The sequence below is a fragment of the Leuresthes tenuis genome, unplaced genomic scaffold (genome assembly GCF_036924035.1).
Source record: "Leuresthes tenuis unplaced genomic scaffold, fLeuTen1.0.hap1 SCAF_2, whole genome shotgun sequence".
Classification (NCBI taxonomy): domain Eukaryota; kingdom Metazoa; phylum Chordata; class Actinopteri; order Atheriniformes; family Atherinopsidae; genus Leuresthes; species Leuresthes tenuis.
Genome location: NW_027325356.1, coordinates 20,497,341 through 20,520,392, shown reverse-complemented (window position 1 = coordinate 20,520,392; position 23,052 = coordinate 20,497,341). Strand labels below are relative to the sequence as shown.

The following is a 23,052-nucleotide window of genomic DNA, read 5'->3' as shown; positions in this document are numbered from 1 at the left end:
GAGGCAGTAAAAGTCATTTTGTTTTAAAACAGAGGACACAAGTGTTTAATCTAATTATATTATGATTAAGTAGGTGCCGCACAAAGCGGGTATACATTTGAGCAAGACCACTTACAGGGCAGAGTATCGTCTATCTATAATAAAAACTAGTGTTTTTCAAGTGTGTGCCAGTGTTTGTCTCGTGTTTATTGGTTGCTGTCAAGGAAATTAAATACTGCAGGATAAGGTCACTGCTGCCTAACCGGGCTTAAAGCAGAGCCAAAAGCAGCCGAGTGGGAGGTTAAACACAGATGCTCCAGGAAGCTACACAGTACGTGACTAAAAACACATTAAACTTCTCATCCTGATCCTACAAAACGTCACAGCTGTGTAGTTTCCAGCTGTTTCACTCCCCCACATCTCTCAGGTCATAATCCAGTCAGTGGGTGAGGATAAACGCATTGTTCAACTCTTGTTTGAATGTGCGGAAAAAAGCATACTTTCATTTTCCTGATCCTCAGGAGGTTCCAGAAGACTGATGAACTCCACGTTGATGTGAAACTCCACCGCAACGATCAGGGCGATTTTCAGGAGGATCAGCTGCAGCTGCTGAATGCCTGTTAGATACAGAGACACAGTCGTGTTCACATGCAGATGCAAAATCCTGCCAAACTTCGGGTTTTGGTGTGATGTCATCTTGACATTATCAACATCAAATCCTGCTAATGTAGGATAGAATCAAGACTTCCACATCTGAGGCCATTGGGGGGGGGGGTTAAACCATCTCGGGGTCACCTATGACCATGAACTTGGGTAATCGGAGAAAGAACAAGACGGGAGTACAAGCCGTTGAAATGATGGTTCTCTGCAGTCTGCTTTGTTTGTTTAAAGTGTGGATACTCACTGATGTGGTCTATGGCCCCGGCACAGAATTTTCCATGAAACTTTTTGGCGCCAAGGCCCCGCAGGTCATGGATGGTATAGGGCCAAAGATGGAGCACGTTGTTCCTCGAAAACGAGTCCCTCTTCTCTATCACCACCACTTTGGCGCCCATCAATGCGAGCTCAATGGCAGTCCGCAGGCCGCAGGGACCTCCTCCGATGATGAGGCACTGAGTAAACGAGAATGACAAATCGACCTCATTACCAACGCACGGTGCTGAGAAACGAGCAACGTCTTGGTAACACTTCTGTCATATTACCAACACAAGGCTGTGACTTTTCCAGCAGAAGAGTGTGAGATGAAAAATGGTTCACATCTCCTTTGTTTATAACATGCCCCCGAGCTGAATAACATCTTCATAGATTATGAGAGGGAAGCAGTACTTTACTGCTCCTCTGGAACATTAAGAGGCTTCACAGTGTCTAACTCAAGGGCTCTTTAGCCCTCAGGCCAGTCTGAGGATGACTTCCTCAGACCACCTGATGTGTGGATAGTTAGAGAAAACATTACACATGATGAAAATCCCTGAAGTGATGCATTTATTGCAAAACAGCCCCAAGAGATGTGTGTGAAGAACCTTTACATATTTCAGGCGTTATTCATGCACCGGCCTCGCCAAAAAAAATGCATGAAGTCAGTTCAGTGAGGTTAGAGCGTCTGTCTGAGCATGTGTGGTTCAACATGATGTCATCGCCTTGAATGATAGAAGAAAGAGCTGACGCATGTGTGCTGGCAGACTCCGTCTTTTTTTTTGTCTTTCAACACATCACAGTACACAGAAACTAAATCATATGTACTTGTGTGCCTTGTCTCTCTTGACATTCAGCCCTAAACCAAACCCTACTGTGCTCAAAAAGGTCTCCGGTCTTAATAACCTCACCAAAAAAGAGCAGTAAATATATTTTTCCTGGGTTAGAGAGACTTGGGGCTCAGCTTTTGAACACAAAAGAGGGGACGGACGGGCTTTTTACGGGAGGACTCATGTCCCGTGTGTTGACCAACTGGATAACAAGGAAGGACAAGCAGGTTCCACACGCATCATGTTCTATAAATCAATCAGATTAACGACTCGTCACAAGAGAAATTTATCACAGCAACAAAAAGACGACATAAAAATGCCCAAGATGTCAACGCAACAACCCAAAAACGCAGCTGAACCAAAATGGAAAACAGAACTTCAAATGTGGTGTTTTCCGAGTTGTTGTTGTAAGTTATAAAGTGTTTTGGGAAATCTTGAGCATTTCAAGATGCAGATGGGTCGTCTTTCATTTCAAAATACAGGACCGATTACGGTTTTGCACATTTAAAATGTGTTTTGTTTTTTATTTTTAAACTTTTTGTATGTCAAAATGTTTCATTTCTGTTGTGTCTTTTGGGTTTTTCTCTTAACAATGATGTGTTGTTTTGTTTTGTACCACCCTACTAAATGGATCTACACACTTGTTCAGAACTGAGCGATTGGCTCTTAGTCGCTGCCTTTTAGTGAGTAGAGAAACACATTAGTTCATAATCATGAGCAGGCTGAGGTTATCAAGATGACTTAACTACGATCAGGGGTGAAGCGCACACACACACACACACACACAGGTGGTGGATGTGCTGCCCAGACACGCCTGCCTGCTCCTATTTGTTCTTTTCTATAACAAAGCAGTGCTTTGTTGTGCTGGATCATCACACAAAAAGAGACAGAAGTGGAAGGCAACATGATTCATGCTTAAACAAAATAAACTAACTCAGAAATAAACTAACTAAACTCTTGAGTTTAAATTTCTTTTAAACTCATGTCACAGTTTCAACGTCATTATCGGTCCCCAGCAGAGACGCTTGTTCTTCTGTTTGTTTTAGCACTTTCCATTCACTGACATATTGTTGCAGATGTGAGGCTTTCCTGAGGGCTTTAGCCGAGTCAGGACACACATTTCCTTTCAGCTTCCCACCTGCGTCCTCTTTCTCCTCCCGGTCCGACCTCAGCCTGGCATTTGTCTCCCATCCTAATAACAAGCCCTGACTGACTATCTCTTTCACTTACATTGAGGAAATAATCATGCGTCAATAATCATGCAGATTACACTGTAAATTAATCAGTTTGTGGTCAACAAATGGTGAAAAATATCAACGACAACCACACAGAAGCCTTCTTGTTACCTGGTTGGTTTAAAGTCACACTTGACAAAGTAAAGTGGCAAAAAAAGAAAAAGTCTAGTCTGAAAATAGGATTTCAAGAATTAATCAGTGGCTAAATTTTTCTTTGGCAGGCAGATATCGATAACGTTAACACAGGGCAAGAAACAGAACTGATAGACGTAACACTAACTGCTGCATGAGCTTGTAGGGGATAAAATATAAGTTGACAAAACAAAAAAAGAATCAATTTAATTAGCTTCTTACAGATGTCCTGTGTCACAAACTATATATTCTAGATAATCAGACTATTATCAACATAAGAGACAATGTCCATACTGTCCTTGTATATCACTAATAAAGTAAGAGCTAAAGTAATCAGTCTCCATTTTTATATCTGCTCTTCACCTATAAACTAGTATCATGTAAAAAGCATTTTGAGAAGTGTTTTGTTGGCTGTGGAAGACAGCAGGTGCAGAGTCGAGTTTGAGGATGCTCCAGATAGGTAATGGTCTTATTCTGGGGAGTCTTCTTCTATTTTATGGTTCAGGTTTAGAGTTAGGGAGAAGCCAAAGTCATCCTTATCATTAAGCAACATTCTGTGGGTTATGGTGGAGCCAAGTCACTGTCTTTAGGCTAAATTAAAGCCAACTGTACGACAATGTCCCAGAATGTAAGCACATGTATGAAGCCGGTATACTCAAAAGGGGAGATAAAGCAGTCAGATTCACTGGTTTCAGGAAGAAGATGATGTAATGGAAGTCAGCTTGTATAGGTATCAAAAGTAACCCCGCAGAGTTTATAACCTTTGGCAGCATTTTATGTGGGGGCCATCTTGCAACGATGCGAGACGCAGACCTGAAAATTATTTCACAAGATTCCTCCTATCAACAGGTAATGGTTAGAGACCAAGAAACGCAGTGAAGATCGAGAAAAGGCAGGACAATGCCAATGCATTTTACGTGAAGGAAAAGCAGAGATCCCATTTAAGAAAGACTCCACTGGACACTTAAGTCAAACTTTTCTATCTCAAATACAATTTATATAAAACTAAATTGATTGGCATTGCATTTTGATGGTAAATAAAGCACACAGCATGGGATCTGACAAAGTCTTGCAATATGGTTTATATTAAGAAACAAGTTTTGTTGTACACAGTAAAAGTTTACGATACATGCCATGGCAACGTGTGACTGCTGCCAGCTCTGTCAGGCCATAAAACACACAGATGACATCACATCCTTTGAAAAGTTGTTGTTAAAGCAGCAATTTGAGGAAGAGGCACTGAGTGATATCACATCTGTCGGTGGTGGAGAGCAGAGTTTTAAAAAAAGAAAAAGTAAGTTGTAACCAAATTATTCCCCAAGAGACAAGCCATAAAAGTAGATTGCCTGCCCTGTGAGTAATGAAAATCTCAGGCTTGTCAAATAGGAGTAACAATCCATTGTTTGTAAATCCAGTTCAGTTCATTTTCAGAATTACAGAATCTAACTGAAAAGTCTCAGCTCAGATTTGCGAGCGAGTCACGTTTTTCTTCTTCATCTCTACTTATTACCCGTTAAAAAGTTTCGGCTGAAATCAGACACAACCTACAAAGCCGAAGCGCACACTGAAGCATTCAAAAACATGTTTTTAATAATAATCCGGGCCCGACTCCAACCTTTCAGGAGAATTCTATAAAGAATGAAGCGAAGGCTCGGTACAACTGGAGCCAAATAATCATAGCTGCTGAGTGACGCTGTCTCTTTCTCTGTGCAATAAAAACACGCTCTCAAGCTGGGCGCAGCTGACGCATGAAAGGTAATCACGTTAGTCCTAATTTTCCGAATCACCTTTCCTGCCCCCACCCATGCACACACAGGACCCTTATCCCAAACTCAGTTTGGCTGCTTTGTTGCCTCTTCAAGAACATCTTCACAATTCACTTAAAGAAAAGCTCTCTTTGTGGATGTGCAAAAGGCTCATATACTCGGATGTTATTAAAATCTTTATTGATATATTTTGATGACATTTGTCCACAAGTTACATTCAGGATGTTTGGTTTTTGTTCTGTCTTGTCACAAATCTCCTGTTTAAGAGCAACAAAGTATCTCCTGTTCTGACATGACAGTGAGAGTGAGAGGTACTGTTTGGGCACACAGAGGTTAAATTAATGTACATAAATCAGTTGGGCCCCCACACAGTTCACTTCAGCTGGGTGTCACTTGTTAGAAACAAAAAAAAAAAAAAAGGAACCATGTGAGATGAAGTTGTAAAAACACTTTTCCAATGTCAGAAAGCTTTAATGATGTGTGAAGCAAACATTTACATATAAACGCTCATACCCCTGGCTGTAGGCTTTGAAGACCACGTTCAGGGTGTGCCATCTGTTCTCACAGCAAACTTTTAGTCAGCTTTGCCGCCTTCTTTTTAATCGTTTAGAAAAACTCTCCCTTTAAAAGATAATCCAATTGTCCAGAGAGTTGGCTGGTGACTGCGTTTATATCACCAGCTGAAGCATTTTGTCAAACAAATAAGAACAGTGTGCTCTCTACAAAGAGACTTTCTAAAACAGCTACATGACCACATAAAAATAACATAAAAGCTCATGTGAAGTGAGACGCATTGTCTGTCTAAACCCATGCTAAAACAATATACTTTAATACCAAACCTAAAAGAAAACAATGCCTGCCTGGAAACCAGGAAATAAATCTATCATTTGTGGAATATTCTCCTCTGAATGTTCCTCTTTATTGCACAGGTGGAGCAGAGACGTGGACAGGAAATGTGGGGACAGCAGGCAAATGAAAGGCTTTAGTTTGCCCACTCATTTTTCTACCTATGTGGTATGTGCCTTAAACACTGAGCCATCAGCAGTGAGATCTAAAACATAAGAATTTATGGAATACTTTTGACATATTATGGAAAATGAAAATCAGAAAGAGTTCATACAATGAGTACAATGTAAATTTAAAAAAAAAAACAGAATGCAATAACTTGGCAGTTATTTAAACCCTATATGTAACTGAAAACAGTCAAAAGATTCATTAACATATCAGATGATAAAACTAGGAGAGTCAATCGTTTTTGAACACCTGATGGAATGTGATTGGGTTTAAAAAGAGCGTCAAAGAGAGTCTGAGTCTGTCAGAAGTGCAGATGGAGAGCTTACCACTCTGTGGAAGACTGTGTGGGCAAATAGTTCAACAATTTCAGAACAGAATTTCTGAAAGTAAACTTGCAGGGAGTTTGAGGATTTCATAGCTCAAAGTGCATAGTGTAATCAAAAGACTCAGACCCTCTCTGGACCAGAGATTCTTTACGATGAGGCCAACTGGAAACTGCCTCATGAAGTTTGAAATTCATTTTGGAGAGTTGCATCATCTTTGCTGAAGATGAAACAGACCACCCGGCTTGTTATTACCTCACACTTTGCAAGTGATAGCATGAGTAATTCCTCATCCATGCCAAGTCACGTGTTGTGGATATCTTACACATCTGTGAAAGCATGTTTGATCGAATGTAGAAAATGTAGAACAGTCACAGTTCGGGTAGTGTAATTATCTTATGCATATTTATATAACCTTACAACCTTTGACAGATGGGTGTGAGACGCAGCGTTGTAACGCCATCCACCAGCCCTCACTCCTGGTAGATGACCAAATCAACGGTGGGCAACAGGGTGTTGCTATGTGATCATCTTTTAGCATCACACCTTAGATATTTTTAATCTTCTCATCAAGTGAGCTCTACTGCTGTACAGACAAAGGAAGATGAGAGCGGAAATCATAGTGACAGTACAATTTTTTTCAGCCTTCATTGTGGAGTTGAAACCTTTGGCGCCGTGGATCAACATAGCTACTGAATGTTTTGCAGTGATATCCGTTTGAAACAAGACAATTGCAACAAGAGTTGGCATGCCAGGCATTGTATCCAAAATATGTATTTCAAAAAACAATCCCAGTTCAAAAATGTGATATATTGTCTTTGTAAAATGGAGTGGAAAAATGAATTGTGTAAAAGCGCTCTTCAAGTTGAGCTGACCATTCAAAGTGTTTTTAAGAGTTTTCAGTCAAATAAAGAATGTTTTAAATTAATCGATGTTGCATATTGTTTTTTTTTTTTACCTTTCATAAAACACCTCTACTTTTTTTGTAGAAGCAGGGTTTTACAGAAAAGATGTGCATTTATTGGGCAAATCATGTTAAATTACTTAAATGCGCCTAGATTTCTATCCTGGTTTCCACAAGGTTCTTCACCTTGTCAATCCATTCTCTGTTAAACAGTGGTACAAAGATATAAATTAACTTACCTTGGTGCCAATACACGCTTGGCCTTTCCTGTACTCCTTGTGAGATATCCTTTTGTCTAGCTTGCTCCATAATGCTTTGGCCTTCCAGGACGTGACCTTTGCCTTCAGACTGCTATAGAAACTGTTGTGGTCTGCGGGGTCAAGGTCCAGGCGTCTGCAGAGGACACTGAAGGCCTGAAGTGCTCCTTTACAGGTCAAAGCCTGCATGAAGTTCTCGAAAAGCTTCCCCACATTGTCCCTCTCCTCCTCCGTCTCTCCCATCCTCCCCACAGCAGTAGATGGTCTGGCGTACCGAGGCTTCTGCTCACTTCAGCGCTCTCTGCCAGATGTGGCTACACCCTCAGCTTGGCCCGCACCGTCATGCCCGGTCTGCTGAGGCAAGACACATAAGAGTCTGATGTCATCTCATGGCACAGAGTCCAACAGATGGCTTTAAGTAACTCATGTTTTTTCCATATTCTACTTTTAACCTGATAAAACTCAGCAGGATTCATTACGTTATTCAAATGCATTTAAATGGATTATAGATTAGGACGATGAGGTAATTCATCTACATTACATCAGGATAGACCTCAACCCAGTATCTAAGTTACAGGATATTTTGAGAAACAGTAAGACAAGCCCACATCAACAATATAACTTTTCGTGCTTTTAGTGGAAAAGAGATACAAGAGAGATATAAGAGAGGAAAACAGGGACCAAAGCACAGTGATCCTGTCTTTCAACATCAGGCAGCTGCTGAGCATAGTTACAACTTGTGCTTTATAGAGGCACGGTCACGGGATCCTATAAATTGAGACGTTTGTGGTTCTACATCGTACTTACTGGCCCAAAAAAGGACTATGCTGTTAAACAGCTTCAGGGTTCAGCTGCAGCTCCACAAGAAACAAAACAACTTCAATTTTACACAACATTTCCAAAGAGAGCCAATCATGACAGTCGTAATGTACTCTTACAAGGAATGCAATCTTGTCTAAAACTGGCATTTTGGGTGTCATATCAAACCTCAACATGGAGGGAGAACTGATTACAGAACAGCCTGAGGGTGCGTGGCGGGTTGGTGAAGAAGAGTTCGGAGATGGATCGCTTTTCTGTAAGACAGAACTTGTTTATGTATTAGAGTTTATATGGGATCAAAAATGATTATAAATTATTTTATAGGCATTCAGGAGCTTTTGTTTTTTTTCTCCAAGCTTGGTCAGAGGGGAGGCTCACAGTCTCAAACATTGAAAGCCACCGGTACACACTCATAAATACTAGCCGAGTCTTTATTTGAAGAATTGTATTTCCTTGCTGACAATGATACACACTTCAATTCTGCAGGATCAACATTACGTATAATGTGCTCATCAAAGTTCTTCTTCTGCGACTCTACACAGCAAGTAAAAGTATTTTCTTGTGGTATTTCTAATTCACCTGAAATACCAGACTGGAAACCGAACTCAGACCAACATAGACTGAAGTCGATGATTACGTATGAATGTTTGATGGCACGCATTGTACTGAGCTATGTGCACACAGTAAGCCAACATATACGCCTGCATGAGAAAGTCTATTAAAACCTACACTCCTGTCAGAATAGAGCTGAACTGACATAATAAAATACACTTTAGTTCTCTCTTTAGTCCAACCAACCATCAAGCGCTTACTAAATCTGTGCCAGAACTCAACATCAAAGCAAAATGTGGAAATTTTCTGCATCAAGCATGTGCGTGCTCACTTGGGTGGAGAGACCACAGCTTCCGTGAGTTTTGGGAGAAGCCTGGCTTTGATATTTCAAAGTCTCACGGAGTGGGATGGGCATAGTTAGAGGAGAGGTCAGAGTAACTGTGCAGGAGTTGAACACCCACCAAAAGTAATCCACTCGAACTGTCACACCCACAGAAGGATACATGTGTGTGGCACGAAATGGTCCATATAAAGCTTTAGAAAGGAAAAAAATAAACGCTCCATTAAGTATCCATTCAGTCATTAGTCCCACACATTTTATTGTATTTTCAGCACCGTGAGGGTTTTGTATCATGGTCCAACAGCAACAACATCAGTCTCTATGCTAAAATTAGCACATCAATTTGCACAAAATCCTGTTTGGCCATGTGTTTGCATCCTGTTTTGGTGTAGTTGTACATTTCAGAGAAGGCCTAAAGCCAAGAAGGGAACACCACCCAGCGCACAACAAGCTCGTCTACTCAGGTGAAACTTTCTACACCTTTGAACTGTGCTGTCAGCAGGTCCTGCGGAGGCCTTCGCAGCGTACATCCAGTGAGCTCACATTCCTGCGCCACGTGGCTGGAGGAGCTCTGAACTGCTCCATCAGCATGAGTTCAACACACTCTGCCAGCCCTCAGTCACAGGACCACCTCCACACATTCTTGGAAAATTAACAGGTCATCACCGAGTGATGAGCGACTACGAGAGACTGACATGATATATGATACAGGAGCTTTAGTCTTTCCTCACGAAAGAACATCAAAGAATGATGCAGTACTGCAGTATTTTCCAGAGCGTTTGCATAAAACACTATCTTTCATAATGGTTCTATGTGAGCAGTTATATGATTCTTTAATGTAATAAGATGTGCTGTATATTCCTGCCAAAAACTAAATCAATTTAAAAAAGCAGATTCCCATTTTCATTACCGTCTTTGTGGCCGAGCTCTCCCAAGAACAGCCAATGGTAATTCATTCTACAATGATATCATTTCATTCCAAACTTTGGCCACCCTTCAATAACCTCTCGTGCTTTTAGTGGAAAGTTCAAATAAAGACATGTTGACCGCACTTATGCTTTTGCGTTTCAGTCCAAGTAAAATGGTTAAATAGCCACAACTATTGGAACCATCTGCTGTGCGAGTCTATGAGGACTAATGAAAAAAGGTACCACTTAGTGTCTTCATAGCCAAGTCAACGCTCACCGCTGTAACTACGCTGTCTCTGACACAGTCCCATGACTTCACCATCTCAGTCTGACAGAATGGAAAGTCACTCGTGGGCAGACAGAATGAACCCACAGAGCGGCTGTAAAAATATAACTAATGACAGACTGAGCGGAAAAAATACACACACACACACAGATCATACATCACAACTGGAGCATATAAGCGTTAAGAGGACCAGAGAGTTTAACAGTGCGCAGGTTTACGTTTCCTGTCTGTTTAGAAAATGATCTGATGAAGTGAAAACAGCTGGAGCCAACTGAGGAAGTAATGGGCAGTCATTCGTTTCTCGGCAGAATGAGGAATTCAGAGGGGATGAATTATCTGGGCTTTTGTCATTGTGTTATATATTTCAACAACCAGTGACCACTGATACTTTATCCATGATTTTAACTGTATTTATGTTTTTTTTTTTAACTCTACCGTGACACATAACCTAAAGAGCATTTGCATACTGTCCAGTTCAGATATTCAAGTGAGGGTGGTTGTGAGAGACATAGCAAGCCATCCGTTTCTAGATTGATAAAGGAGGAGTGTTAGGAAGGTGAAAAATGTACCCGTTTCAGTACACCTAGGTTAAAAAATAAAAAATAAACATGCATGCTTTTAATAGCATATATTTTCTTATATTATTGGAAAAGATACAACTGTTTTTATCCTATCTATCCTAACTTCATTTAGGTGAATGGGAGTTAATCTGTCAGCGTCAACCCAGTTGTTACAAATAAAGTAGAAATAAAAACTCTGAAATGGATTAAAATACATACTGGTAATAAATACAGACCGTGTTTATTCTAATAATAAAACATGTCTTTTAGCACATGTTTGAGCGGAGGTCAAAGAATGAGCTACACAAGCTGTTGCCGGGTGTGTTTTTTTTTTTCCCCATTTGACTTGCTGATAAGAAGTAAATACAATACTGCCAATGTGATCCTCTCATTTTATAGTCATGAGAATGCTGCTTTGCAATGTCGCTGAACAATTCGCAGCCTGTAGTATCATCTCTGGTTATATTGTGTCTTCCTTTGCATCTTCTTTGAATCTACACAATATTAGTAATGAGTGATTTTTGCAGACCTTTTTCTTCCTAACCACAGGAGAAATGCAAAGCAATCCAATGCCAACAGCTCTGATATAAATGACACATTTAAAGAGCTTTTAGATTGGAGAAGATGATAATTCTACCCAACTCTTATAAGTGAGGTCAAGGTGGGTGGTGCCGCTGTGCTTGACTGTCTATAAACATGATTATTATGACTATAGATAATCAGGATCATGTCTGCAAAACCATCATAATCCTCCCCAGTCATCTGTACAAAAACAGCTGGGTGAAACTAACATTCAGGTCATGTTTGTACATTGTTTTCCTGCAATTTATCGAGTTGAGTGACGGATAGAGCTTATAGATATAGTTATATTCCTGTATCAATTTTCCCAATAAATGACTGCTATCATTTAAATAAGGTATGATAATTGCAACCATCAGTTTGCAAATTTACGGCATGAACAGAGAACAGAGAAATCCAGGTGAGTTTAATTGTGTACAATTTCATCATCATGACAGCCCTGTGTAGGAGCAACGAGAAGAAACTTTATCAAAATCATCTAGTCAGGTCTGGCACTGACAACTGCAGACACAGAGACGAATATCTAACAAGTGATCCAGTTTTTTTCATTTGTTTCTACAGGGCGCATAGCTTCAGGCCATACGAATACAATAGAAACCTGACAACACAAGGAAAACATTGGGAGTGCTGGGAATTTCACATTCTGTAATGTAGCCAGCCGGCAACCGTAATTACAGACTGGACTGAAGAAAACCAGGAAGGAACCCTCTGTAGGCCTGATAAGCAGGCAGAGTGCCTCAGAAAACATGGTGCTCATTTAGTTTCTAGCCTGTGGGCTCTGCCCTTCGCCAGGCCCCAGAGCTTCACAGTATTATCTCAGCTCTCTGAAATCTGGCTGCATGTCCGGACAGCAGTGCCAAAACAAAAGAAGAGGTGCTATGCACAGTGCAGTTCACTTACAGGTAACAGTGAACGTTAAGTAAGGAGAGAAAACTGCTATTTTACAGAAGCGGGAGCTGGCATGCGGACCTCATTGTCTGCGGACCCATCTGACAACACGAGGTGTGGTCACCACATGCTTCCCTGGAAAATGCTAAATGTAGAACACAGTTACACCTGTGCAGCCACTGAGACCAACAATACACAGGAGCTGTACAGTAAGTAACCCCACATTTCCATGTGTCAAATGAAGGGGATCAGCTGGGATTTTATCACTGCACTGAATATTGGGCAAAATTTAGCCAAACCGGCTTCACATAATCATCTAAACATGCTCAGTTAATGAACCTGGAGCAAATAGAAAAATGACAGACAGAGAGAGTTAAAGATCAGTGAGTATCTGTCATTCATCCACACCAGTGAGAGGAACAGCAAAGGTTTGGTGGTATTACTGCCAGGCAGGAATAGTATGATGTGTAAGCCAACAATCAGTAAAGCCAGGCTCGGAATAGACAAGTGTCATGTTGCCGAAGAAAACAACACATGACCTGAAAATATACGAGCATGGCAGGAATCTGTAAACAACTCTGCAATCAGCAGACAAGTGTTCCCGTTTACCTGCCTTCAAGTCATTTAAAAGCCCCACAGTCGACCTGTTTGGCTTTTCAGAGAGCCAAATCTTAAAAAAAAAAAAAAAAGATCATTATGTTACTTTGAAATTTTCTGTAGCATTGGGCCTCTTTTGGGAATAAAATTATACTGGGATGATGTAACGCTGCAACACGCTGTGCGAGCTCCCCGGGACTCCTCATCTCCAGACTCTTCCTGCAGAGTGTGTCTGGTTTCCTGTTCAGATCAAAGCTCAGAGGAGGGCAACCTCTGTAAACTTTCACCAACTGTGATTTTTAAGCACAACTGAGAAATATTTCAGGCCTTCTCCTATATGCGCCCGTCTCTGCCAGAAGGAACCTGTTGAATACATCCTGGGGCAAATTTAGTACAGCAACACCACCTTTGTACCTGTCTTTTTAGATGACTTTTTGTGCCAACAGCACAGCATAAAACAAAAAATCCTATTCTAATCGGACAAAATCCTGCCATAAATTGAGTGTGACCGACTAAAACTGAACTTTAACTGTACCAGTGACTCGCTGCGTCTTGCTGTTACAGTGCCTTTTTGCTTGTTTTGACCACTCAGCAGCAAACCAAGCCGAAGGGAACAACGTGCCCCACCCATCTCTCCGAGTTCCTATCTCTTTTGTGTTGCTGATGCCTGGACGCATGTGCTCGGTCTTATGCTGTGGAACAAGGAAGGAAGCATATTGCAGAGAGGAAGGAGAAAGTTTACAACACTTCCCTGGCAATAGCGAGGCCAGGCTTCAGCTCTCAGTCATTGACATTTTTCTCATTCACAGCATGACCTCCTCGCATGTCCTGCGACAAACTAATTCCTATTATGAATTCATTGATTGGTCCATTTAATTACTTGGTTTATGCACTTATGCTTTTAGGTATTTGAGTTTTGTAACTGAAACTAAAATGTTATTCAAATATTGCCTTTAACTAGTATTAAAACACAGGAGGGGCCTTTCCTAGCTTTGGCACAGATGCACTCATATGACCCACTGTCTAACATTGTCACAGAAAGAGAGCTTAAAGGCTGAAGCAATCATTACAGAGCTGAGATCCTCCAGGTGACTCATCCATGCGTCATCCTGAGCTGTAAACATCTTGTTTTTCGTGGTTTTGGCATCAAATGCAATTCTGATTTTCAGTAGTAAGACTCTGAAAGAGTTTGATATCTGTAGTGGAGATATCAACAAGACAAGGGGAATTGGTATCACATTCATTCTCTCCATGAAGATCATCATATGTTGGCCTTCATTTGGCTGCATGAACTTAGGAGCCTGTTCAGTTAAACTCTAGTAAAGCTGGTAATAATACGCTAAAAATGAAAGGCTGGCAAAGCAATTTGCACAAGTAACCCACTGAAGCTGTGCTGAAACCTTCAGCTCAGTTTATTCAGACCTTTTGGTGTAAAAACTTAAGCAGATGCCACTTAAAATTATTCACATTGTTATATTTGTTTCCAATTGTCCTAAAATAATAAAAAAATAAATTTGGGTTCCTCTGTGAAATGTAACTCATTTTTAAATATAATCAGCATATCTTTGTTTTCATGCCACTGACACATCAAAAATAAATTTCAAAAAAGATAAAAGCAAATATGATGTACTCTGGAGTACTTTAGCTCATGTGTTTCGTATCACATTGTTTCTTAGAGGCTATTTAAAAATATATATAAATCACGGTACTACAATAAAACATGTAGGAAAAAGGCTGCTCTCACTCACCCTTCTGTCCTCAGTTCCAGTTAGCCCCACTGTATGAAAGTAGTAGAATCTAGGGAGGGAAATACCTCCTTTCCTTTCATAAATAATCATCTAATATCTCCTATAATAAATTATAATAAATCCTATAAGATATTTCAGGGGCATTTCTACTCAGTTAGGAACCCTTCACAAGCAAAAACAAAAGACTATTTGACCCGACGATCACTGCATCCACTCATGCAAGTTAGAGTCAATGGGAAAAGAAAACACATAAACAAGATCCAGAGGGTGCGCTGAGTCATGGATGCTGCATCCTCTGGACTTGAGAAGGGAGAGATAATCCACTCTTATCTGCACACAATTCAAAGTCAGCATCTGTGGCAGTGTGGGGGAGCGTGAACACACATGACACGGCTAACTTGCACATCTGTGAAAGTGCCATCAACCGTGAATGACCTACTGAAGTCCTGGGAGTAAATCTTTTGAAGGAGCAATGCTTCATGCCACTCGCTTAAACATTAAATATAAACATAAACTAAATATGAGGTAAAGGAGGCTCTGAACTGTTGAGCAGCTGAAAGCCTTCATCAAGCAAGATGGGGAAAACATTTCCATTTCAAATCTACAATAACTAGTCTCTTCGATTCTCAAACTCTTCCCAGACGCCTCAGTTTAATCATTTTACATGCCGTCTATCCATTTTCACTTGAACATCCCTGCAATCTGATTGTATTTAAACGTTATCCAACGTAGCACGTGGCTGAAAACGGCTAAAAAAAATGAAAAAAAGACTTGCTGAGCGGGAAATTCCAGCACGATGAGTGTTATGTGGTTGAATGTTGGTGCAGGAAGGGCCCATTAATCTCCTTCAGCATGAATTTGGTGTTCCATCACTGTCTGGACCAGGGAGCATGTGAACGAACACTGTTTAGATGTCAGAAAATCCACAGGCAAAGCCAATTGTTTATGAAAGCGGATTCTTACAGCATTATGAAAAGAGGTGCGCTGCATCCTCAACGCTTTTAAAACTCACAGGAAATGATTGCGCACTGAGGATGGGGGAAGAGAACAGCCGCTGCCGGACTCTTAAGGCCAACAATAAACATGTGCTGTAGGAATCATGATGCATCAGCCTGGAAGCCACATGAATCATAACCAGTCTGCGTGCTCATGCAGAATGTTGAAACACCAGAGGCAAAGCAACTGTTCAGTCCAGCCTCTCTGCTCTTTTTCCCCACTTAATCAGGAAGCCCCTGTTTATTTGAGGTCCAGCTGTTTGTTTGATCAGCAGCTGCATATTAACCCAGCGGTGTCACCAAAAAACAGAAGTTCCTGTCCCTCAGCTTCACTCAGTAACCTGCCAGTGCTGCTTGTCCACGCCACACCTTTCTTGCAGTTTGTGTCACAACAATCTATAAATCAGGGCTTGGAGCTATTTACAGTCTTTGGGCTGCTGAGCAGGTGGAGTCAGTGAGAAAGCCTGAAAAGAACTCCAATTGTAGGATTTTTTATTATTTATTTTTTAAAGCCTCTTTCCTCACGTTATCTGCGCCTGTTTCTGCTCTATGGTCTTTTAACTCGCCTGCGGCCAGAGGAAATTATCTCAGTCGTGAATGGATCTGACTTGAGGCATGTTTGACAAGCAGGAGCTCAAAGTTAATCAGCAGCACGACAAGAGAGAAATGCTGGTTGCGCAAGTGGAGATAACAGTTGAGTTATCAAAGTGCAGAGACAAGCCCAGATGTCTGGCTCCACTCAAAAGGCGTTCAGTCAGGACTGTGTGATAACAATTTGATTTTTGGTACGAGTTCAGGACACCGCAAACACGCCGTGCGTCAGCTGGAAAAATGTCCAAAAAGCGTCAAACGTTATGGCGGATTTACAGTGACTTTATCCTGTGCTACTTGATTAGAGGATACGTATCATTCATAAAGTCAGAGGTTGTACCACAATACTTTTCAATCTGGTCAAACAGGCAACTTGAACACATGTTTTCAGCAACAGGTCAAAACCTCTGTCAGGTGCCTGAGGGTCTCACGAGCCGCGATAAGGGTTAGGCAAGACGAGAAACCGCAAAGAGTGCAAAAGAAAAGAAAAAGAGCTTACCTCATATCTAAACCTAAACTGTCCGTCCCTTCAACCGAAACGAAGTTTGCTGTGAGAAATGCGTCAGTCAGTCTGACAGGCAGCAGTTTCTCTGTGCAGCTGAGTCCACTGTTGGAGGGCGGTGCCACAATGTGGGACACATCCCAGAACTGCTACCGTCCACGGCTGCTCATTAATCCCGAGGAGCCTGGCTTTCTCAGGTCAACAATGAGCATTTAATCAAGCCCCCCCACCCTCTCAATTGAAAGCTGGAGAAAAAAAAATTACTAACTTCAAAGCACTCTTTGTTAATGAGCTTGGATATGATCATCAGACATAGTTTAATGTTTAATTTCTAAATGAAAAAGGTACTTACAGCCACAACCATGAGGATTAAGTCAAATTCACTGCATACCTCAGAAAGTCACCAATTACAAAATATCCAGCTTTCATCCGGATACAAAGTGCAGCCTACCTGTTTTGTCTGAGACAACCAGGCGCCGCCGCACGTCTCCGGACCCCAGATATAGTCAAAAACACTGAAGCCCACGTTTCGCTGTGCGTCAGCAGAAACTGTAATCTAGCTGCACATGAACAGACCCTCTGAACAAATTCTGCAAAGATGCGTAAATGTCTGCGGACATGTTTACTTGAAGAGTGAATCCTGCCATCTTGCGGCCAGTTGGTGAAACTACAGCAAGGCTCTAAAGGATCGCTTCACCCAAGACGGTCTTTCTACGGCAGGGCCACGTTTCTCTCCATGTGTGCGTGAAAGATAGTGGCCTAAACTTCCCAGACTCCAGTTTAATTTGAATTGGTTTACAAACATTTAGAAAAACCTTTATGTTTTTTAACTTTGTAAAGTTGGCATTTAGACGGAGGTGTAAACATTGAGGTGAAGATGATGAGAGATATCAGTGTTCCAGTCTGGTGATACGATTCTCAGACTTTGCCTGAAAGGTTGTCTGAGCTTGTTTAAAGAAAACCGAGCACAGGCACGAAGGGATTATAGCCTAAACCACGGGGCCCCTGATCAGACTTGTAGGTGTCAGGCCCCTCTGGGGCCGCGCGAATAACATGGATACATTTTTTTATGTCGTTGTGGCCGTTAGTCCTCCAATCAAAACGATCATATAAATCACCTGTCCATCCATACCCTCAAATGTCAACCATAACAGCACCCTGTAAAATACAGCCTCCACCTGCAGTCTAAGTCGCTTTGGATAAAACCGTCCGCATAAACATAAACATGATGCCCGATTCATTTTCAGCCTCTTTGTGGATGTTTTGAATGCCTGTGTAACTATTTTGGGGGATTTTTTAATCTCCGAGTCATCGTGTAGCTGTTTTGAGTCTTTAGCTGTGAATCAATTTATGCAGTTTCTAAGCTGCATGAATCATTTATTTATCCTGTCTGAAGGCCTTTTGAGTCTATTTGTATATTTTCTGGCTTCTTTTTTTTTATTATCATTGTTTAGTTGATTCGGGATGGCAGCAAACAATTAGCATGAACTTAACTAGCATGAAGCTAAATTAAATCGCTGTTGTTATGGAAACCTGCCGTTGTCGTTGCGGATCAATTTCGAACTGTGATTGACCGTAACCGGGACTACGTTTTAGATGTTGCAAATAAACTTTATCGAATACATCCGAGCCGTTTAAACACACTGCAGTTATGAAAAAGCCGGCTCAAAGCGAGTGTTTACCTGTATAAGGGGACGGACCGCATATTAAAGTAGGATGCGATGACGCAAACATCAGCTGGGCTGACGCTGCTTGTGGTTCTCAGCATCTTCGCCACACCCCCGTCCTCTTCTTCCACGGTGTGCAGCAGCAGCAGCAACAGCAGCAGGTCCAGCAACAGCAGCATGATGCGATCCGCCCTGCTAGTTTTGGCTTTAACAGCAGTCTGCAATGGCATCCTCCCTGAGATAGTGGACTCGGGGATCAGTCACATCCTGGAGGAAAGACCAGAGCTGGACCGCACGTTTGTGGAAGTAGAACAGCTGCCAGAGGATCCGCAGCAAAAGCCCGAGGATGCTTCCCCTCAAGTAGGCACCTCTCAGCCAGCATGTTGCTGTTTACATGACATGGCATTAAGCTATCTCACTGCAAGTGCTGATAATCTTCGTATACACAGTGGAAATACATATTTTGAATCTGTGGAAGGAGCAAGAATCTGAGTTTTCTTAATGCATCTTCTATCATAATCCCTCTAAACAAACCAGAGTGTCAGTAGGCATCACAATAGCCAGTCACCACAGAGAAATAGCATCTGATAAGGTCATTGATAATGAATGTGTTCACTCCTCAGCAGAGCAGGTAGGCTGGTAAACAGCAAACAAAAGTGGGATTGTTTGTTCAGCCTTGTGAATGAAACTTAACAGCACTGGCTTTTACACAGGAGACAAACAACATCACCACAGCTGATCAGGCCGATGACCTGGGGAACAATATTAATCATGTAAGTCCATTCTTTTTATGTGCAGTCTTAAATCATACGCTTTAAAAAAAAACAGCCCGGTTTGAATTTCCCAACACTGTGAAGATTGCATAATGTCTGGCGGCTCCTGACTCAGCAATCTGCCTGCAGATGAGCTGAGCCGTGTGCGGTGTACTCGTGTCTGTCAAATCAAAGTGGAGAACAGTGAAAATGTGCAGCCCATTTGCTAAGAGCACCTAGCAAAATGGTGACAGTACAAAACGTGATGATAAATAAGTGATGAATTGCTTTGAGCTTTTCCCTGCAACTATGATTCGTTGTAGGAAACTGGTGTGAATAATTGAAACATGATTCTGAAACGATGAGACAATGAGTGAAAGCAAATTCTGTAACTATTTAAATGATTTTTAAGTAAAAAAAAAACATCTAAAGAAATAGAAAAAAGGTGATTAATAACTGTCACGACTAGAGTGAACTTCATGTAAGGCAAAGATGTAATCTTTCTCTCTTTCTGGTCTTTATAGGGATGCATCACTGACGGTGACTGTGGGAAGGGGAGGTTCTGCCCTTCCGGCACACGTAATTCCAAGTGTCAACCATGTAAGGAAACCGACGTGGTAAGAGAATCCAGGTTTTTTTTTTACAATTCAGCTTAAGTGCTTTGGTCTTAAATGCTCTGTTTGCCTGATCTGCAGATTTCAAACAGCCTCCACACATAGGAGGGATGGTGAATAACTGCAAGTCATCACAGAAATGTTTATTCATAGACCACGACATACCTTGGATGTGGTTTCTGTTTTTAAACAGGTGTTTGTTTATCAATCATGACGACGCTGAACCTAGGACATAATATTCTGCGGGGGTTATCATCATCACAAGATGGGAGGAAATGAACAGGAGGAAAATGCTGCAACATGTTTAGCTGTCATTGCTGGTTCTGTCTCTCTCTACACACACACACACACACACACACACACATATATATATATATATTGATATGAACAAATGACAGACTCTATACCACTGTGGTTAATGTTTCTGATATATTTTTGATGAAGTTATTGTTAACAGAGCCTGAGAGTCCATTATATCCAGTGTTTATTGGGGAAATTTGAAGAATCTGAAAGTTTTTTTCCGCTGCTCTGCTGATTTTTTCCAGTTTATTTTGGTTGACTTTGATACCAATTCATGAACGTATTCCCTCCACTCAGCTGCAGAGAGCATCCACACTCTCCTGTTGTAGAGTTCATGAGTTGTGTCCATTCTTATTGCGAAACGTACCAATTCCCATGGCAAACTTGAGACAATTTCCTCAAGTTACCTGGAAAACATTCCAGATTTTTTTCTTCTTTGTGTAAAATTTTGAGACAAAACTGTAAACTCCATCCTATTTTGTCAGACTGGCTTGAATGGCCTTGACCTGAGTCATAATTAGGGGAAATATGACCTAACTTTTTTTTTTTGGACATAATGCTATCCAAACAAGTTGTCAGGACAACAGACACACTTTCAGGCTCCTGGGGTTTCACATGGACTGCATTGCAGTGTGTCCACAAGTGTAATTGGAGTGTGTTGTTTGTGAGCATCACATGGAAGACCAGCAGGAGTCAAGGTTAAACAACAGCTCCTCCCTTCTATCTGCACTCTCAAAGAACCGCTGGAAAATATCTTCTTCTTCTAATCTTAATGCTTTAGTTGTAGCCTGTTGTTACTGATCTGCTGAATTTATAGCGTCTTAGCTGGATGAAGTGCTGGTGGTGCTGTAGAGTAAAAAAAAAGCAAAGCAAAGGGATACAGACGGTGGCAGTCTGCCAAGCAAGGGTGCAGTGGACAAGGACGTTATATATGCGCAGAGGACGGTATCTGTGTCCTGTCACAAATCACTGCACTGAAGAAATGTGCGTGGATGTAATCAGAACACAGCCATCAGACACCGGCTGACCCGCTGATCTCATTTATGTTTAATCAAAGAAAGTCAGCAGACCTCACGCTGAGAGAATCATTCATGTCATTAAAGCCGCTCGGACTTTAAACTTTAAGCGCAGGTGCTGCTCTCGCCTCTCTGACTTCCAGAGTAGCAGAACTGTCGGCCCACACTGTGAGCGTTTACCCCTCAATAGATGGTCTGAAAAAGAAAAGCACGTCTTCTTCTTCTTCTTTTTTCAGTCCTGTACTAAGGATGTGGAGTGCTGTGGTCACCAGCTGTGCGTGTGGGGTCAGTGCAGCCAAAACGCAACAAAAGGCGAGGCTGGCAGTACTTGTCAGTACCAGACCGACTGCAGCCCAGACCTCTGCTGTGCTCTCCATAAAAGTACGGTGCGGCGCACAGCGCATTATGTACACATCAGCCATCGTCTACCGTCTCTCAGAACATGCACGTGCACGTTTCCTTTCTGTGCTCAGCCCTGCTCTTCGCCGTTTGTTCTGCCAAGCCCATTGAGCGCGAGCAATGCTTCGGTGATTCCAACCACCTGATGGAGCTGTTGTCCTGGGACACACGCGACGAGGGACCCAGGAAACACTGCCCCTGTGCAGGAGACCTCCACTGCCAGCACCTGGGGTGAGTCCAGCACGTTTAATAGAGCTGACGGTCAATTTCTCACGTGTTCCGCCCAAATATATCACACGCCTCTAAAGCTTAAGAAGCACGTCACCAAATTGATGTTGTGGTTCTCCCCTGTTTGACAGGCGAGGGTCCATGTGCCTGAAAGGAGAGGACTCCAGTGAAGAGGACTTGAGCGACTCACTCTACTCAGTGATAGACTACATACTTTAGACACTTTCTCATTTAATTTACAATACCTTGTAAACAGCATGGCAGGCATCTCCACCGACTCCTCAGCTTCTTTGAAGAGTCGCTGCACTTGGAACTCGATGGAAATATGCATTTTATTTGCTTTATTGGAGCTTTACGATCCCTCTATAACTGCAGATTAATCAGTGCAGCCAAAGGGATTGAATATCCGTGTAACTGCTCCCCTCATAGGTCAAGTTTGTTGCCATGTCGCCTGTGAAACGAACATTTCACACACAGCATCATTGTCTAAGTGAGATCCAAAGAGTCTTAAACATCACATGATATGTGACATATTATGAGTTACTGCATTTATGAGTCACGGTGCTGAAGAGCAGAGATATTACAACAGTAAGCATGTTGTTACACCTGTTGTTTCTCTGCAGGCATGTCACTTTGTGTGTATATGTACATCCTATGTGGTTCTTCTAATTCCGGTGAGTTATCTTCTCCACAGGGGTGACGGACAGTTTAGTTGGAACTCACGCTACGGTGTGTTATTCTGCTTAAATCGATTCCAAATGATGGCATGCTTTATTATATGCGTGTTCTTTACTATATAATACCCTATTCTATTAAGTCCTTCAGGCAGTATATCAATAAAATACCCTGTAGTCAACCCGAACTCGCATTAACCCACGTGTTTCGATGAATTCACAGGGGAGAATGTTACATGTGCAATAAAAAACGTGGCGCCGCTGTATGTGTTCGTCGTCTGCTGAAAACTCAGGAGGAAGAAACCTGTTCAGCCGGCACGCCATCAGCTCTCCTCAGTTCTGTCGATCATCTCTTTGTGGCTTTGCTTTGTGGAGGTGTTCTCGTACAGGATGGTACCGCTGTATATCCACACCTGTTCCCAGAATGCTGTAACCAAATAAATAAATGATGAAATAATCCTTTAGGAACTTGCTCACACAGGGTCCAAGACAAGAAAAAAAAGTACTAATGGAATGTGTTTTACTATAAATGAATAAAATTTAAATAAAAACACACTCTGGGCTCTTCTCATTAAGTAAATTGTCCTTCTCAGAGGACGCAAGTCAGATCAGGCAGCAGCAAGAACACCTGTGTTGGGCAGAATGGAATAAAAACGCCACTGGTCCCTAAAATGTTGAAATTTGT

At 41.7% G+C, this 23,052-nt stretch overlaps 2 protein-coding genes across 3 annotated transcripts in view; one reads left to right on the top strand and one right to left on the bottom strand.

Annotated features, from left to right (window-relative positions):
* The window catches only part of mical2a (microtubule associated monooxygenase, calponin and LIM domain containing 2a), a 32,459-nt gene extending 15,537 nt beyond the window's left edge, over window positions 1-16,922 (bottom strand). The window contains exons 1-4 of one of the 2 annotated variants that reach the window (XM_072380584.1): window positions 16,715-16,922; window positions 7,335-7,706; window positions 884-1,091; window positions 480-596 (exon numbers count right to left, since the gene is read on the bottom strand). In XM_072380584.1, coding sequence (XP_072236685.1) covers window positions 480-596; window positions 884-1,091; window positions 7,335-7,595 — 586 coding nt within the window. In that variant the 5' untranslated portion in view covers window positions 7,596-7,706; window positions 16,715-16,922. The remainder of the gene's footprint in view (window positions 1-479; window positions 597-883; window positions 1,092-7,334; window positions 7,707-16,714) is intronic. The other variant, XM_072380585.1, reaches the window with a different exon arrangement.
* A 1,516-nt stretch (window positions 16,923-18,438) lies between these two features.
* On the top strand, window positions 18,439-22,903 carry dkk3a (dickkopf WNT signaling pathway inhibitor 3a). Its single transcript, XM_072381253.1, has 6 exons — window positions 18,439-18,744; window positions 19,098-19,157; window positions 19,661-19,753; window positions 21,303-21,447; window positions 21,540-21,696; window positions 21,825-22,903. The coding sequence occupies exons 1-6, from the start codon at window positions 18,439-18,441 to the stop codon at window positions 21,910-21,912; spliced, it is 849 nt and encodes a 282-aa protein (XP_072237354.1). The 3' UTR covers window positions 21,913-22,903.
* Window positions 22,904-23,052: the final 149 nt, after the last annotated feature.

Excerpts from the sequence above, each read along its gene's own strand:
- dkk3a (XM_072381253.1), top strand. The coding sequence starts at position 18,439 with ATGACGCAAACATCAGCTGGGCTGACGCTGCTTGTGGTTCTCAGCATC. Across the intron at positions 18,745-19,097 it reads CCGAGGATGCTTCCCCTCAA|GAGACAAACAACATCACCAC; the intron begins GTAGGCACCTCT and ends GCTTTTACACAG. Across the intron at positions 21,697-21,824 it reads CTCCACTGCCAGCACCTGGG|GCGAGGGTCCATGTGCCTGA; the intron begins GTGAGTCCAGCA and ends CCTGTTTGACAG.